At 38.5% G+C, this 19,535-nt stretch overlaps 1 protein-coding gene across 2 annotated transcripts in view; it reads right to left on the bottom strand.

The window, feature by feature from the left end:
- Positions 1–19,535, bottom strand: part of KCNU1 (potassium calcium-activated channel subfamily U member 1) — a 162,649-nt gene that overhangs the window by 69,103 nt on the left and 74,011 nt on the right. For both annotated transcript variants that reach the window (XM_045398140.2, XM_045398142.2), the window contains exon 19: positions 9,353–9,470. In XM_045398140.2, coding sequence (XP_045254075.2) covers positions 9,353–9,470 — 118 coding nt within the window. The remainder of the gene's footprint in view (positions 1–9,352; positions 9,471–19,535) is intronic.

The following is a 19,535-nucleotide window of genomic DNA, read 5'->3' as shown; positions in this document are numbered from 1 at the left end:
TTGTGGGGTAGAGGCAATGAACAATATTTTATTGTCCTGATCGTTGCGCATGTGCTGAAGACAGCTGCCAAGTTGTAAGGCTGCCCAGCAACCCTGAAGTTCTGCCTGCCTTGTGCTTGCAGTCGTCAGCCAGCTGTGGAACAGAGAGCAAGGAGAGAAAAGGGCGTTCAAGGAGAAGAATTTGTTAAAGGTGCCTTTTCTTAACCCTCTCTCAGCAAGAAAGATTTTCCCAATTAAATGGGAACTATTACAGACTCCACACTCACTTGTTCTTGATGTTTATTTTAAAAGGTATAAATAATTGTATAAAAGTCTATAATATATTGTGTTGGATAAGCCAATAATCTATAGTGTTGGGTAAGCAGCCTTTATATTTGATGCTAAGTTGAGGACAATTATGGTTGTGTCCTTGACTTTCACTATCAAAAGTGGTGTGGTCTTTAGGAGCCAAGCATGGGTCTAATACAGGTGGAGAATTCTTATTTCTCTTATCTTTAAAGAAAAGGTTGGGAGTGGGGGTTGGGGGAAGGAAAGAAAGAAAGTAATTATTCTTAGTAGGCAAGGACCACATTGCTCCCTGGGGAGAATGAGACAGGGTCTACTTCTCTTACTACTAAAAGTGAATTCTGCTGCCACTTTGCCACCCCCACAAGATGTAAATTGTTGGGTTTTTTTGTTGTTGTTGTTTGTTTGTTTTTTGAAATGGAGTTTTGCTCTTGTTTCCCCGGCTGGAGTGCAATGGTGCAATCTAGGCTCACTACAACCTCCACCTCCCAGAGTCAAGCGATTTTCCTGCCTCAGCCTCCCGGGTAGCTAGGATGACAGGTGTGAGCCACCACACCCAGCTAATTTTTTGTATTTTTAGTAGAGACGGGGTTTCACCATGTTGGCCAGGCTAGCCTCAAACTCCTGACCTCAGGTGATTCACCCGCCTTGGCCTCCCAAAGTGCTGGGATTACAGGCATGAGCCACCGCACCCAGCCCAAGATGTTAATTGAAATAACATTTATCTCTAAGTCCTCTGTCTTACCTACTCAAACTGTTGGTGTTAGCACAAATGCAGAATTTTAATATAATTTTAGCAGAAAGCTGCTTTGCGGTGACTCTCCAGACCTTGGGTTCAATTATTTTATGGGACACTCCTGCCTCTTGCATAGCGATAATTGCTAGCATTTATTTAATGCTTACTATTCAATGCCGGGAACTTCTCTCAAAGTCTTATACTTAATCTTTTCATAATTTCTATGAGATTGGTATTACTTATTTTACTGAGTGGGGGATCTGAGCCACAGGACAGTAAGTGACTTGCTCATGGTCACAGAGCATGAGCATCACAGAGTTGTGATCTGACACTTCACAGTTTACTGCTGGAGCCCCCACCATAGTTACAGGGTGGGGCAGTGTCCCCCTTTATCCCTCATTCTGAAGCCAAAAAGCTAACATAGCATAGCATGCGATAGGCTTCGAGATGTGGTATTGGACATACACAGAAGACTCTTGTTGGAGGTCGTCTACAATTATACCTCCCCTTTATGGTGATACCTGAAATCTGTTAGGGCTTTGTTCCTTAGCTGAAGTCTCTGATCCATGATGAAAGGGAAGCTGCCCCAGAGGGGTTAATATTTTATTCTTCTGTTTTTGCAAATGAAGTTTTAGATAATAGATGTTGATGAGGACATTTAAGTGTCTGGGGACTGTGAGCCCCTGAGAAAGATGATGGTAAGGTGTTACTCGGAGGGCAAATAACACAAACTGAAAATCAGTGCCATTTCCCTACTTCACATTTTTTTTCCCTTGGAAACTATGCAAGTCATGTCTCAAGGCCTTGAAGAGAGTTTTACTTAGAAACAGTGACTAAACTTCACATAATCTTCACCTTGTCTTATAGAGTCGGTCTTTTATATCTGACCCTAAACAGACAAGGTCTCATTCCTGCCTTTTAGGAGATTATAAATGAGATGAAGAATAAAAGCATGCAAATACTAGTTAACTAATGCAAATAAATATATGCACTCAGTAAATGATCAGTCATCCCATCGTAATTTTTATTGCAATGATCTGAGGGCCACTTCCTCATCTTAGCAACCAGCCAAATCAATTTCCATACCCATAATTCCAGGAGAATTGGTTTTTAGTTTTTTAAAAGACCTGTCCACAGACTCACAAAGATATTTACAAAATGCCTTGTCCCTCCTTTATTATAGTCTGTTAAGCTAGGCAGGATGAGGGAGATGAGAGTAATGGAAGAGATATGCTGAGTTTTCCATGGTACAGTTCTGATGCTTTTATGAAGCCTAAGGCTATCCTTCTGCTATTTTTAGGCAATAACAATAAAATGTTGTTTGTTAATCTAAAGAATCAGTTTATTCAATACATACTTGATAAATTATTGCGTGCGCGCTCTCTCTCTCTCTCTATATATATATATATGGTACTTTGCTAGGATTGTGGCACATTGCTTCTCAAAAATGGGATTTTTGCCTATGAATACAAAATAAGAACTAGAAAAGAGGTATTTAGAGGATCTGAAGGAAAATATCAAGTCATCTTTTCAAAATTCTTATTTCCTGCCACCCTAACTCTTTCATCTGTTTTTGGAACTCAGGCTCATTGTGATTAAAAGTATAGTTTCTATACGTATATGTGTATGTTTATTTTCAATCCTACCCCTAGAATATCCCCCATAATTATATGAGAATGTATTTTGTCCTGCTATCTTCTTTGGTCTTGCTATTGAGACCTGATGAAAATATTTATTAAACTTCATTGCAGACACATAGCCCTGCTAGGGATCCTGGTGGTCCCAAATTACACCATCAATTAAAATGAGAGAAAACATATTTTAGGGGTCCTAGAATCTCAGGTGGAAAACCATATAATGGGAAACATAAGTGCCAATTGGACTCTTAGGGAAAGGTAACTCTGGAAGATGAAATACTGGCCATATAGTGTTACGTGAATGTAGCTTTCCAGAACATGATTTGAAATGCTACAGTAAAGGTACCACTCAATAGGCACATATGAATGAAAGAACCAGAGAATGCTTGTGATTTCCTAGTTATGGGCTATATTACACTCAAATAGGAAAGTCTATGCTTGTCTGGAGGGAAAGTAGTTTTAGAAGCTTAATATGAAATAAGAAGGGATAAAAGGAATTGCTCAGATAATCTCATCTGAACAGTTTCTGTCGAAAGCTCAGAAATGACATGAAAAGAGCCATGTACGGTGACTGGTATCCGATCTTCTGCCCCCCCGCCCCCAGGTGGACCCAGAGCCTGGCTCTCAGTAGGAGTTCAGACATCACTGAGGCTAAAAGATGGGGATTCTCTTGCCTGAATAGTTTGGGACACAGAATTCGATAAAGTGTACAGAACTGAGAGTAAAAGGGGAGGAAGGGCTTGGCTTCTTTTCCTGAGACAACATGGTATGTATGGCAGAGGAGGCATGAAAGTGAGAGGTCATAGGAAAAGGTGTCTCAGGAGTCAGGCCTGGGCATAAATTATGTAGGGCTGGAAATAGATGTGCCAGAAAAGAAACAAACAACTTCTCCCAGTTGGATTGATCCTCTTATACCCTTACGGCCAGTGCACTACTTACTAGCAAGCTTCCAGCTTGGCAAAGGCTATCCTGGCAGTCCTTCTGGATGGACTACCGTTTGGTTGGAAATGAAAGACTGCCATGGGATGACTGGAAGGCACTGGAAAATAGCCAAGGAAGGAGCTGGAATTGCCATGGAAAAGAATGTTCTGGAGGGAGAATGGCAAGTTATAGGCAGACTTGGACATGGCAAAGTGACCTTACCAATGCGAACTACTGCAACATAGATCTTCACTGAAAACCCTGCTGATATGCTTGCCAGGCTGGTGGTCTATAGATGGTGATTGTGGACAGTGAATGAAATCTTGCGAGGTCTTGAACTCTGTAACCTCTCCTCTAAAATGTGAAAGAAAGTGGTAGCAAAAACGTAGAAGTCTAAGAACCAGAGACATGATGGCAGAGGGTGACAGGAAATACAATGACAACAACAGAATGAAACATTTTTCACTTGCTGTATTTTCACTATGTATATTAGGCACTACTTAAGAATTGAATCAGTCCTGTCTCAACCAATCCTTACAACATTTCAATTAGATTCTAATACCATGTCATTTTACAGATGAGAAAACTGAAGCTTACAGGCTAAGAAGATGGCAATCTGGAACTCATGTCTGCCATAGGTGCTATTGCTCATGGCTAATATTTGTGGACCACTTATCCTTGAAAGAACTAAGGCTGGCTTGGACACTGGCAAAGAGAGAAAAAAATAGCATTTATGGTCCCTGGTATCTGTAAAAGAACATAGAGAGGATGGAGATGATGTTGATATTATAAATGTGATCTCATTCATAGATACCATCAAGACATGGTGAGAAAGGATGTTATATGGAAAAATATTTAGATTTCAATATGGGCCATAAGGTGACGTAAGCAGACCCAGTGGGGAGAATTTCCAGGGAAAGACTGATAAGGCCAAACAAAACAAGTATTTCTGTTAAAAATGTTTCCCTCTCCTGGCTCAGGTCTGTTATACAATGCTTGGAAATTTCTGCCTTGTTTCACCAATTAAATATCTTTCACCATTCACTTGAGATTATTCACATCTACTTTTTAGAAACTTGGATAATTTATTGTGGTTATGGTGTTATTAGTCACAACATCATACAAATTAGTTGTATCTAAACCTTTTCTTTCTAATATCTAATTAAAATCAGTTTTACCAAAGAAGAGAGTTTTGATAGAGAAGAAGCAGAGAATAGTAAATAATTGTGTAATACATAGAATGGGCAAAACTGTCCTAACTCACCCAAAATGGAATGGCCAAGGTAAAGAAATTGGAAGCTAGGACCAGGGAGCTCCGGAAATGAATGAGATTCATGTTCACTTACAATGAAACACTGCACAGGTCTAACTTTATCTCCCTGAAAAGAAACAGGAAATACTTTCTCGCTCTTATATCATATGATCCCTTGATTTAAGGACATAAAATTCAAGTGAATAGAGCTAATGTTTGTTTACTTATTCATTCAACAAATATATATTTAACTACCATCTATTAAACAGTCTTTTGTGTGCTAGCCTGACAACATAGCTGCTATTTATAACACTGCTTATTCTATGGGAAAAGAAAGACACCAGGGATACCATAAAATATTCGACAATAACTTTTGTATAAGTTAGAGCTGTCTGTAGTGCTTTAAGTACTAAGAATAGAAAATAGTAGTTTCTGAACTTACTGGAAAACCCACTGGTGGCCTGAAGATTACATCTTTAAAAATATCAAGCTCATTGTCAGCAAAACTATAAATAATATTATGTTGCTTTTGATTTGTGAATGCAAGACTATTAACGCATAAAAAATGGATCACAAATAGCACATACCACATACTTCACATTTTTTTCCCCAAAATGCCTACTAATCTCTATTAAGCCATCCAGCTTATTCTACCACTCATTGTTGTTATGGCAAACATAGATCCACTAGACACATGTTGCCAGTTTGCTAGCTGGAACTCCCTTTGCCCTACAACATAAACACAAAACAAACACAAACTCTTTTCTATGGTACTAAGAGGGAGTACTATACCACTGACTCGTTAACACGGTATGTAAGTCACCCGAGCTAACCAACCCCATTGATAAAATATCACAGAGACTTACCCTCAAATGGAACATATTTGTTCAAGGATATACCACCATCTAAAAGATTATGCAGTGTGGCCTTTGTTTATTTATTTAAAGCTCTTTAACTCACGCAAACATACCTTGATTTTGAATTAAGAAGTGCAAGGGAATTAATCATCAGCTTTAGCAATCATCTGCATGGGTTACTATCACAGTCTCCGGTCTACTTGGGGTCAAAAGCATATTTAGGGATCCCCAACCAGAAACAGGGCTGACAGACCAGGTCTGCAGATGAACCAGGTTATCTGGATCCATTCTTCTTTTAGACGCCTGCTTTAAACCATTTTCTTGTTTATTACAGACAAGGGGAATTAAAACCAATGGGAAAAATTCTGATATGTTAAATTACTTTTGTTTTAACAGCTGTGCTAAAGAATAAAAAGAAAAGCCAGTGAAACTGAATGGGTAAAATTACATTTGAGAATTTTCTGTGGCGTTTGATTATCCATGGCTTGCCAACCCTTTACCATCACAGAGAAGACGTGGGAGAGAATAAACAAAAGCACAAACGTGATTGGAGCATTTTCTGTGTTATCACATATGTTGTGTTTATGTGTTCACAAACAATTTTCAAATTTGAATCATGTTTTTATGACAACTTTGCATTAACATAAACATAGTGTACACACACATGCATGCATGCACAATACCAAAATCCAAGACTGTGTTCTTGATAAATTTGAGACTTTCCCATGACACTGTACCGTGCATTCTCTCCTCTTGTCAGGCTGGCTAGCTGCTACATGGAAAATGCCACATTCCCCCCAGGCTTTATCCATGTCACACTATTCACAGGAGTTGAGATTCCCACCGTCTCCCACCTTTCTAATTCCCACCCCCCACAGAAAGCTTTCTAGAACAATCTTTCCAGCCCTCATTGACCTTGTCTTCCCCTACCTTCTGCCAGAACCACCAATGTAGCACTTGAAAGAGTACCACTTTATTTGGCCTCTGATTGATTGACTGATTGATTGGGTCTTATTATGTGTTTATTTTGAACTGCAAAAACTTTTTATTGTGAAAGTTTTCCAACTTTTTCCCTTGTACTTTCTAGGGAAGAAAATTAACCTATCTTTTCTGTATATTTGTACTGATGCATAATATTTGTACACATTTATGGTGTATACGTGATATTTTGATATGTGTGTAGAATGTGTAATGATCAAGCCAGGGTATTTAGAATACCCATCACCTCACGTGTGAACCCTTTCTTTGCACTGGGAGCATTTTACATCTTCTCTTTAAGTACTTTTTAAATATGCAATATATTGTTGTTAACTATAGTCAATTTACTGTGCTGTCAAAAACTAGCACTTATTCTTTCTTTGGCCTCTGATTCATTTTATGTGAATTCATCTTGTTTACCCATCTAGACAGCATGGAAGTTGAAACATGATTTCTATATTTACAAAAGCATCAAGCATGGTGCCTACTTAGCACGTACAGGCTACTCAATAAATGCCTATTCACCAACCACTTTTGGAGAAAAAGCATCTTCAGATTCCTGTGCTCATCTGTGACTGTTTTGTTGTTGGAAATAGCCAGGCAAAATCTAGGTCCCTGAAATGCCCCAAGACCTTTCCTTCAACTAGTTCTCAGTGCTTTCCCATAGGCTATCTCATCCACTTTATAAAATCTGGGAATGGAAGGCAGGAAGGGCACAAACTGTAATTCCTGGACTTTTATATTGCTCTTAGAAAGTGCATAAAAGGGAGGGAAAATTGGTGGCTCAGACGTTTGACTCCCACCCCACCTTTGGTAGGATACAGGAAAATTTCCATTAACCAGACCCAACAATCCAGAATCCTCAGGTAAACAGAAGAGAACTGTGTGTTAAAAGAAATAAGTAAATTGTATCAAAACCAAGTACAAGTAAAAGATTTATTGCGAAATCTACATCATTGGAAGGCTCTGCACTTATTACACTCTCGGCCCAATTTCAAACATCTTCCTGGCTATAAGAATTGATCATTGCAATAATAACAAGCATTTAATGAGGACATACCAGCAGCCAGGAATCAAGCAAAGTGATTCCTTGGTACCCTTTGATCAACAGCTCCCCATTTCCCCCACCCACCACTTCTGAAAACTACCACTCCACTCTGTTCCTATGGGTTTGGCTATTTTAGAGTCCACATATAAGCGAGATCGTGCAGTATTTCTTTTTCTGTGTCTGGCTTACTTCACTTAGCATAATGTGCTTTAGGTTCACCCATGTTCTTACAAATGGAAGAATTTCCTTCTTTATTAGGACTGAATAATATTCTGTGTGTGAGTGTATGACATTTCGTTTATCCATTCTACTTTTTTTTTTTTTTTAATTGACAGGCTCTCGCTCTGTTACCCAGGCTAGAGTGCAGTGGCATGAACACAATTCACTGTAGAGTAGAACTCCCAGGCTCAAAAAATCTTCTCATTTCAGTAGCCCAAGTAGTTAGGACTACAGCTGTGTGCTACCATGCCTGACTCATTTAAATTTTTTTTTTTTTTTTTTTTTTTTTTTTGCAGAGACAGGGTATTTCTATATTGCCCCAGGATGGTCTTGAACTCCTGGGCTCAAGCAATCCTCCCAGCTCAGCCTCTTAAAGCACTGGGATTATAGGTATGAGCTGCTATGCCCAGCCCTATTCCATTCATTTTCTGAATAACACTTAGGTTGTTTCTATATCTTGGCTATTGTGAATAGTGCTGCAATGAACATGGGAGTACAGAATTGTCTTCGAAATACTGATTTTGTTTTCTTTGAATAAATGCCCAGAAGTAGGATTGCTGGATCATATAGTAGTTTTATTCTTAATTTTTTGAAGAACTTGCATATTATTTTCCATACTGGCTGCAGCAGCAAAGTGCTTTAAATACCTAATCTCATTTAATCACTATAAAAAACCTACAAAATATTTATAACATCGTGTAATGCCAGGGTATAATGACTCTTTGATAATATATTTACCCTTAGATAATCACAGTTTTTAATCATCAAAGATCTTCCTGGTATATTATCCCTAATAAACTGAAATGTTGTCAAGATATTACAGAGTTATTTTCACTGAAGTTTGGAATGATAGAACATTTGGATTGCCCCTCTAATTAAAATCAACTAAGTAGATCACCCTCCTCCAACTCTGCTTTCTGGTTAGTGGAGGTTTCAGTGTACTAAAAAGCTGCAAGGAAAAGGGCAGGGAGGAGGGATTTATTGCCCATATTTTGCAGATGCAAAAACTAAGGCAATCACATCTTGAATGTATTGGAAATGGGGGACTGATTAACAACAGAAAAGCTATTTGGAGTTGCTAAAATTTGTCTCTAACTTACATTTCTAAAGTGCCTGAAAGGTGGTCTGAAAGAAAGTTGGGTATTTACCTTTTGGGTTATTATGGGTACGGATGATTTGAGCAATAGAAGAAAGAGGTATATCTGATTAGCTTAATGATATAGGCGAGGTGGAGATGATTTCACTTTGGGGAGGAACGATTCCTTTGGTCAGTATAGGAGTTTATAAATACAATATATTACAATGGTTTAAATACAATATATTACCCCATATATATGTGTGTGTGTATGTGTGTGTGTGTGTATATCCCACTGAGTCTCAGAAAAACTATAGGAGACCAGGGTTCTCTGCAGCTCTTACCTGGTGGTGAAGTCTGATATTCTTGAAGGGCTTGCATGTACCCTTGGAGGAGAATCCTGCCCTGCCATATGAGAGGAGAGCCCCTTCATACATTTTTTCACTATCTTTACCGCTGGCACTGCAATAGGATAGAAACCTCAGTGAGTTGGCACATCTCTTCACAAGGGATTTTTGGACTATTCCCCTTGGCTGAGTCATTTATAGACCCTTGACTAAGGAAAGGCTGGGGAGTCTCAGCTACAGCCTAGTTCTAAGAGGATGAATTGTAGCAAACTCTTTGGTTTCCTTCTACAGAATTAGGGAGTGCGAAAGGATTTCAATTCCATATGGTGTGTTTAAAATAAGTACCTACTGAGTAGCTGTTGCACCTTTCTAATCCATCACCCCTCCCATTTCACCCAAGTGCATTTGAGGAGCCTTCCTGCTACAGCATGTCTAGAGGCACCTTAGGACGCTAAGAAAGCATCACTCTACAAAAATCCTGTCTCCTTCCTGCAGATGCTGCCCAGGCTTGCAGTTCATTCTGCATGGACATCACTTCCTTTTGCTTTATGTTTTCTTTGAGGCTTTCTTTATTATTAATTTTGACTTTTGAAGAATCTCGATCTTACAGTAGATGCATATCAAAGCCTTTGTATATTTCCAAATCTGGAAATAACACAAAAGGAAATAATTTTCTCTCCTGCAGTATAGGGATACTACCATGACTTTATGAAGGGTGATTATAAGGATACATGCAAGAATGTTGAAATTAATAGATTCAATGAGCACCATGAAACCACTTTAATATGGAAAAATGTGACAGGTGAGCCAATACTTCTTCCTGTACCTATATGTTGATATGTAATCATGCCATTCTTATCCTGGAACCCAGATTCAACCCAAGAATCATTTTCAACCATCTAGGCTAGGTAGGCATTGTCACACAATAAGAATTTGCACTTGCTGTTGTGACTTTTAAAAAACCTATTCTAAACAATGCTTTGCAAGTTAAATATTTCTCTTCAATTTTCAAAGAGCCTGTGTAATCCGCTTGCCAGAACCTGATTGCTTGGTGATCAGAGACGGAGAGATTGTCTGAGCAGAAGTTCCTAAGGAGGTGGACCACATCAAGGGGCAGTCATCACTGATACTCCTCTTCCCCTGCCCACCCAAGTGCAGAAAGCAGACGTGACCTTTTCCTACTGTCTCAACATAAGCATTATCTCTGTACTTAGACTAACCACAGTGGGGAGTTTGTGTGGGACAAGACCTTAATCCCAGTTATCACCTCATTTTGATCAGTGGCAGACAGAAAAAGCCATGAAGATGTCTTGGCATCCCTCTTTCTTTTGATGTAATTCTTTTCTGAACCATTCTAATCCATAAAAACATCAACTGAGTCAAAACACACTTCTGAAAGAAGGACATCCTTTGGATATGTGATTTCTCAACTTAAATTGGCAGTGACTGCATCACCCAGGTGTGCTAAGAGATGGGTTTGGAATAAGTTTACCCTACCTGTAATCCTCAGAAGCCTTCACTTGACTGATGCTTCCTTATTTCAAGGTTACATTTTGCCCTGGGGGGAATGGCTTGGGAAGGGAACACCTGAAGTAAAATCTGAGGAAGGACTAGCTGTGTTACCAACTGTCAGTCTCTAAAGGCTGGCTGGTTGTGATGGAAACTGAATTATGGAATGTCTAAGACAACATGCCTGAACTGGCCTAGGAATTATAGAACTTTTAGGAAGTCTCTCCTTTTCTCAAAGCCTAATTCTCCAGCCAATACCATTTGTCAGCTGTTAAAAAATGAGGGTTGGGAGAAGGATAAGTGGGAGGGGTGAGTGCTCTCTGTAAAACTCTCAAAATCTTTGCTAAAGCTTTGAATCTTTCCTTGAATCATTCTTAAAACCTCATCTGAAAACGCATTAATGATTTTTATAATTTTGGAAGCTTTCGTAATTACGGAAGAATGTGCATGTGTGTGGGGCAGACAGAACAGCTTGTATGGAGATTGCTGATGTTTCTGATTGGTGTTGACCACCTGAAGATCAAGGACAAACTGGCCCAAGTCATCTCTTCTGATTCCTTCCAGGTCTAAATTCTATAATTCTAATTGCGTTCAAAAAGGAAGTTGAAAATTGTTTATTTACCAGGTTGAAAGATAGGGCAGATAAAGAAATTGCAACAGTTTATCCTCAGTTTCAATATTGCTTCAAATATCTGAGGAAAAAATTTTAAGAAAAAAATAAGAAGACAAAGTCCCTTCCTCAAGGCAAGAGATAAGCAATGAAGTTTCTCTGATTTCATTCTGTTTGATCATTTTATTTATTTATATTTCTTCTATCTGTGTATCTATCTATCTATCTATCTATCTATCTATCTATCTATCTATCTATCTATCTATCATCTATCTATCTCTATCTACTTACCTATAGCTAACAGTGTGCAATATATTTTAAATCTATTTTAGGCAAGGAAAGTTGAAATAGATTTTTCCTAACACTTTAGCTAAACTGTTAATGTCATGACTTACCATGACTTCCTTATGGATACCTTACAGATTTCTAGATAAAGCATTGGATACCAAAATAAAATAAATAAATAAAAATTAAAAAATAAAATTAAAAAAAAAATGGGATCTGAGACCTGTAAATGACTAGAAAAAATGAAAGTTCTTCTAAATACATGGCCAACATTTTTGGTTATCTTTCTCTTTCAAAAGGTAATTCCTTTGAAAGCAACAAGCAAATCTTTCCTTTTCTGGAATACATGATAGGACTGCATTTTAAGAAATGCCTCATATGGATAGCAATAACTCCACTTATTTCTATCTCCCTCAAGAAGTTTTATCACAGTTCAAATGAGTGAAAATAATGCCTATATTATTCAGATTATCCCAAATCTTCTCCAATTTACTAAATAGCTAAATTGTTGCAATTATTTATAAAATGTAGTACTTTACCACTCATTGTGACATGCCTAAAAAGTGATATTACATATTCTAGCTAAAAACCACTACTTTTAGAAGCTGAAAAAGCAACAGGGCAACAGAGCAAGCCCATGCCTTAGTCTTGCAGAAGTGGGGTAACAGTCACCCATTTATTCCTTATTTATTTATGTATCCATTCATGATCAGAATGTCATAAAAATTATTACAGCTATGAAAAATGGCATGGATTGGCATGAAAGGAGACCAGAGCCAGGGAGGCCAAGTAGAAAGCTATTGTAGTCACCAGGATGAGAAAGAAGGCCTCAGCTGGGGCAGAAATAATGCTAACAACTGGAAATCACGGAAAGCCATACTCAACTGTACCATTAGAAGAATAACTGCAACTGACACAAATATAGGAGTGCAATATATCTGTGTAGGGTCTTTATAGGTTTGTTACCAAGTTGCTTTTCTTTTTATTGAAATTTGGTGGACATGTAGTCCTGAACTCTTAGAGAAGAAAATATGCAGCAACCATCTCCTATTCTTTCTCCTACCTAACCTAAGACCATTGGGATCTCTGACTGTTCTTCACTGCTGCTTAAATAAGCTAAACTGGGAAGATGAGCTGGTATATTCATTAGGGTAGCTAAATCTCTACCTTTTGAGTTTGGAGTTCTCCTCCCTAGGAAACGTTGGCTGGGGTCGTTCCTCCTTAAAAAGGTCAATTAATAGTCTGGAATGTTTATTAAAAAAAAAGGTGACCCAGGGTCAAACCTAAAGAAAACTATAAAGTAAAATAAATCCGTATTTGGACCACCTACTCAGCCCATTTCTTGTCATTTTTTTTTCCTGTCCCTAACTTTTTTGCACCCTCTTTCCAATTTCCTTTTCAGAATTCTGCTTTCCATTAGATTTGACTGTATTGCAGAATATTAGCATTTTAATGCAGACTCTGAAACAGTTCTCAAGGGGTGAGGATTAGCAGAATTTGGGCACAACTTTCCTAAGGGCTACTTTCAAATTGCCCATTCCTTCTACTCCATCACATGTAAAGATTCTTATGTACCCCTCCTTGCCTTGGTTGGATACTACTATCCTAGGTGTTAGAAACTGCAATGAAGAAATAGCAGGTAGTGAACGGTAGAGTTGAGGCTAGGAAACTTCATGCCCAATAACTTATCTAATTCCATTAAGAAGAAGGTCGGAAAGACAATTATTCTTCCTACTCTGAAAGCTTAGCCCTACTTGTGTTTATGCTGTGAACGCAAAAATCATCAGGGAATGGGTCAAGTGTGGTAGCTCACACCTGTAATCCCAGCATTTTGGGAGGCTGAGGTGGGTGGATCAACAGGTCAGGAGATCGAGACCATCCTGGCTAACATGGTGAAACCCCATCTCTACTAAAAATACAAAAAATTAGCCGGGCATGGTGGCAGGCGGGCACCTGTAGTCCCAGCTACTCAGGAGGCTGAAGCAGGAGAATCGCTTGAACCTGGAAGGTAGAGACTGCAGTGAGCTGAGATCGCACTACTGCACTCCAGCCTGGGCAATGGAGAGAGAATCCATCTCAAAAAAAAAAAAAAACAGAAAAGAAAAAAAATCAGGTAATGGGTTAAAATAAGTATAATCTACTAGGAATTCTCTTTCAATTCTTATTTTATCTGTATTTCATTGACTGAAAAAAATAAAAAGATTCCTTTTGAGTTTGTGCTCCCATGGGTGGCATAATAATTATTATATATGCAGAACTTACTAGCTTAATGCTTTTTATATTAATATAATCAATTTGTATCTTCTTTATATACTGATATTCCCACTTAACTTTCTGAGATATGCAATGTTATTGTCAACATTTCAAAAAACTCTGAAGCACCTTGAAAATTTTAATAATTTGCCTGAAGTCACACAGTTAGTAAATGGCCAATCCAGAATTCATATTCTTAACCAGCACTCTATTCTGCCTCTGTAAAATATTTGATTTTGAATTTAATTGGAGAACTTCTAGTGTGGTTCTAGTTTAGAAAAATGGACATAATCAAAAAAAGAGGGATTCAGAATTATAGAGCACCAGAGTTGAAAAGGGCATAGAGAGTGAGAATTCCCCTCCTTGGAGGTGATTACACTGAGACCCCAAAAGCTAACATGTTTTTCACCAACCACAGTAATCAGTGGAATAGCTGTGATCACAACTCAAGTCTTCTGAGTTCTCAGTGAGTATGGTAGCGGGGAGAAACTGGTGGGACCAAGGAAGTTTAATGAACTCATTAAAGAGATAACTATTTGAAAGGAGTAGACTGAGGATACTCTTAACTGGCTCTAAACCCATAAAGTATTCAACGTGATAATTGTCCTAATTCAGTCAGTGTAAGGTTTCTATGTTGTCATTTATTGATAAGTTCCTAAGCTCTTTTTGAAAGTCAATTCTCTAAGAGAATGCCCAGATATTATCATGACATTTAAAACTATATGGTCAAGCAACACCTTTCTAAAATGATGTTCTCTTTTGGCACATTTTAGTTAGAACCAGGATCTGCAGATTCAAATTCACACACCAATCTAGTGACCTGTGAGCATTTCATGGTACTCTGCTGCCATCATCTGGCAAATTGAAGTCAGTAACACTTGATCGTTGCCTGCTTATTACTTCAGAATCTCCGTACCAGATTAATAGAGTTCTGGCTGGAGTGGAATGGACTTGGTAATACTGGTGATTGAGGATCCGTATAGGGTAGGAAAAAGAAATTATTCTAAGAGTAATGAAAGATTCTGAAGAGTATGAAGACTACATCGAAGCTAAGAAATTAGATTGTAAATTGAAAGTCTCATTAACTTATCCCTAGACATCATAAAATACATGTCATAGAAGTGGGCAAAATTTGTCAGGTCTACAAATATGAAGGCAGAATCTTCCTTTTTATATAGAAATATTTTAACATTTATAGTAAAGTCACAAAAGTCAGCTAAAAAGGGATGATTATTTATTTTTATAAAGCATTTTTGTTTGCAGAATGACAGAAGTATACGCATGTGTGTGCTTGTATGTGTAATTTCTTTTCAGAAAGTTTGGTTTGTACAGTGTTTAAAGGCATATGTATACTGCATGAAACTATACTAAATTTACATATAATAGGATGACATGTGTAATGAGATTATATTTTTTAGGGTATTATCTTGTTCTTTTTTTGGGCCCTTCCTTTAATGGGACTTTCTTCCTATTTAGTCAGACTCACCCATTGCTTCAAAAAGATTCACATTTTTATTGAATGTAAGGAGTCCATGTTTAAATTTCCAGTCCCAAAATAAAGTCTTGAAGAAGCTTTAAGAAACAATATTCTTCAGACTCAAGCATTCAGTTGCATTACCCTGTAGACAATAGGGATTTCAGGATGTAGATAATAGGGATTTCAGGAAATTACATAGGAACAGTTTATTTATTTATTTATTTATTTTTGGCCATCCTAGAAATTGTCTTAAGACTTTCAAGGGGAAGTAGAAAGATTCACAGAAAATCTTACATTAAGATAACGTTAAGACAGAGCCTTTAGTTTTGGGTGTGGAATAGCAGCAGAAGAAGCTTCATAAACTTGCTCCTCAGTGAAACAGCCCTAACTAGTGAAATTATCAAAACATAAACACACACACATTGAAAATCTCTAGAAATTGTTCTGTGAACATATAGCAAATGAAGAAAACTTGTGGCCGCGTGCAGTGGCTCATGCCTGCAATCCCAGCACTTTGGGAGGCTGAGGTGGGTAGATCACCTGAGGTCAGGAGTTTGAGAGCAGCCTGGCCAACCTGATGAAACCCCATCTCTACTAAAAATACAAAAATTAGCTGGGTGTGGTGGCAGGCACCTGTAATCCCAGATACTTGGGACGCTGAGGCAAGAGAATCACTTTAACCTGGGAGGTGGAGCTTGCAATGAGCTGAGATCACGCCATTCCACTCCAGGATCGGGGACAGAGTGAGACTCCATCTCAATAACAACAACAGCAACACAAAAACTTGTATTCAGTAAAATATACTAAATCTCAATAAGGGCATCAAGAATCTTTGGCACTTGAACCACAAACTGCTTCCTTTCCTCCAAACCCAGGTAGGTGTGATAAAAGCTTCATTCTGGACAAGTGTGCTCAAGAATGCAGTTTCCCCTCCCTCCAGCTCCCAGTCAAAGGCTGTGCTATGTCCCTGTGAGGGACACAGCGTCAGTATTTCTCATCCCCTTCCCACTCTGTGTTGCAGAAACTAAGTTTCAGGTGAGTGCAGCCTAGAGGATAGAGACTCTCTTAGTCCTCACAGCTCTCATTTATAGGTGAGGCTCTGTTTAGGTATCACAGGATGAAAACAATGAAGTATTAATCTTCCTTACCTCAGCTCACCCTCAAGGCAGAGGTTTCATAGTGGGAGAAGCAAACAAAGAAGGCCAGGCTGCTACTGCTAGCAGACACTACTACTAGTGTCCTACTCATAAAACAGGTGTGTCACTTCAACAGAAGCAGACTTCTTTTCCAACACCACCCACCATTCTGCAAGCTTGGGAGCAATGGCTCAGAGATTTTGCCCAGGAGGAGAGGCAGGCCATAAGAACAAAGAGCTCTGAAGCTCTGCCCAAAGGAATTGACTTTACTTGGAACAGAGTATCAAGAATTTCAAGCCCAAGGGTGCTTTTTGACAACAGTGATTTTGGTGTTAAACAATTAATTGGAGGCTGGTATCTCCTTGAGAACAACAAGACAAACAATAAGACAGAGTTTACCATAGTGAACCAGAAAAAATACAGCTAATAACTGTTCTCTTAGGGACAGAACAAACTGCAAAGACTGGTCTTAGAAACCACTCTTGCAAAGGGGCCCAAATTTAATTGCATAATACCGTGGAGCGACAGATGCCTCAGGCATAGTAAGAAACAATAATAGGCAGCCTGCTGGTGTAGTCTAGGAACTGGGTGTGATACCAACAGAGGCAGAGAGCTTACCATAGAGATCAGGGAAAGAGATAATTAAAATGAGCCTGCTAAAACCACCATCAGCCCAATGGTTATTAACCACTGTAGTCCAAGGCTGCACTCTCCAATGTGCAACATCAGAGGCTTCACACTTAGGGGAAACTGATTTTATAAAACAGTTCAGCCAAGTCACTAACCAATTAATTACTCAACCAGTGACAACAATAAGCCTTGGTTTCAGAGCTGCTATAATTATCTACAATATCCATTTTTCAACACAAAATATGAGACATGCAAAGTAACAGGAAAGCATGAGACATGCAAATTAACAGGCAAGCATGAGCTATACATAGGGTGGGGAAAGCAAGCAAAAGAAACTTTCTGTGCAAGAGTCCATGTCAGAGTTAGCAAAAAAAATTAAAAGTCGATATTCTAAATATGTTGAAAGAAATGAAGGAAATCCTGATTAAATAAAGGCATGATGACAATGTCTCCCTAAAGAAACATTATCAATAAACAAATAAAAATTTTAAGAAGAACCAAATAGAAGTTTTATAGTTGAAAAGTACATTAACTGATGTTAATTATTCACTAGAGGGGTTAATAAATTGGAGGTTGTCTCCCCAAATATTAATACATGTCTACCCAGAACCTCAAAATGTGACTGTTGTGGACTAAATTGTGCGCTACATCACGAAAAATCTTGAAACCAGCACGAGAAAAATGTGGTTTTCATGTGAAATAGCTGACTTCTTATCAGAAACAAATGGACGTTACAAGGCAATAAGATGTTATAAAAAAGTACTGAAATAAACTGCCAACCAGGAATTTTATACCCAGGAAAACTACCTTTAAAAAATGAAGACAAGGCCGGGCGCGGTGGCTCACGCCTGTAATCTCAGCACTTTGGGAGGCCGAGGCGGGTGGATCATGAGGTCAGGAGATCCAGACCATCCTGGCTAACATGGTGAAACCCCGTCTCTATTAAAAATACAAAAAATTAGCCGGGCGTGTTGGTGGGCGCCTGTATTCCCAGCGACTCGGGAGGCTGAGGCAGGAGAATGGCGTGAAACCGGGAGGCAGAGCTTGCAGTGAGCCGAGATTGCGCCACTGCACTCCGGTCTGGGCGACAGAGTGAGACTCCATCTCAAAAACAAAAACAAAAACAAAACAAAAAAATTAAGACAAGATACCAGAATAAAAAGGTAGAGGAGGGACCTGAGACAGGCTGCCCCTGCATAAAAATAGAATAAAGTGGCAAAACTTGTGAGAATTATTTTATTTTTCAGAACTCTGGAAACTAACCAACAGGAGCCATGGAAACATTTAGTTAAGATAAATAAATAGATAGCAGTAAGAGATACAAGATTTGTGTTGTTTTAATTTACACTAGTTTCATCTCTAGCTCCACAGCTCATCAATAGCTTTCAAAATGTAATACTCCATATTCTTGACACTAGAGGGATTACAGCAGAAATACAGTTCTTCAAAAGCCTTATTTCCAAAGAAGAGTCATTATTGGACTTGTCTGGTGGTTCCCTGGATAACCTTACTTGAATGGCTTGTCTTTTGCAACCTCATTTGCATTTGTCTAGTGTTATAAGCCTATCCCCAGGGAGTGTTATCAAATATATTAACGTCACATGTGCCTGAGGCAACACATAGCAGGGCAAATTGAAGACCAAATAAAAGCATAAAAGGAAAACTGAAGAATAAAATGTCTTCTTATTTATAAGGGACTTTGAAAAACTCTGGAATGTTAGTGGAAATCTAAATGGCAATGAAGATGCCCAGAACTTTGCAAAACAGTATGCAAAAGCGGAAAGGACTGAGAAGCTCCAAAGCTCTCATCTCTGACTGACCTTGAGGTTTCATAAAAGCAGAAAATGAAGGTTAAACAGAGTTGTCAACTTTTCAGCTGAATATTGAAGGCATGCCCCAACACAAACACAGAATCCCTTGACAAAGACTGAGAAACTTCTTGGTTCCAGGTGTTTAACAAAAATCATTGTCCAATTATAAGCTTACCACTAAACTAACAGAGTAGAAAATCCAATGGCCACAAATGACAGAGATGTAGACTTTGGGAAAGTCTACTGGAGAATCTGATTTCCATAAATAACACATTACAACCTGTGTAATGTCCAATTTTCAACAAAACGTTATAAGACTTGGAAAGAAACAAAAAGATAAAAATACACAGGGAAAGGTTCTCAATAGACACTGTCCTTGAGAGAAGCTCAGACATTGTACTTACCAGTCAAATACTTTTAAAATCAGCTAATTTAAACATATTTGAAGAGCTTTAAAAGCCTATATATA

This window comes from Macaca fascicularis, chromosome 8 (genome assembly GCF_037993035.2).
Source record: "Macaca fascicularis isolate 582-1 chromosome 8, T2T-MFA8v1.1".
Lineage (NCBI taxonomy): Eukaryota > Metazoa > Chordata > Mammalia > Primates > Cercopithecidae > Macaca > Macaca fascicularis.
This window is presented reverse-complemented; position numbering and strand designations above follow the sequence as displayed.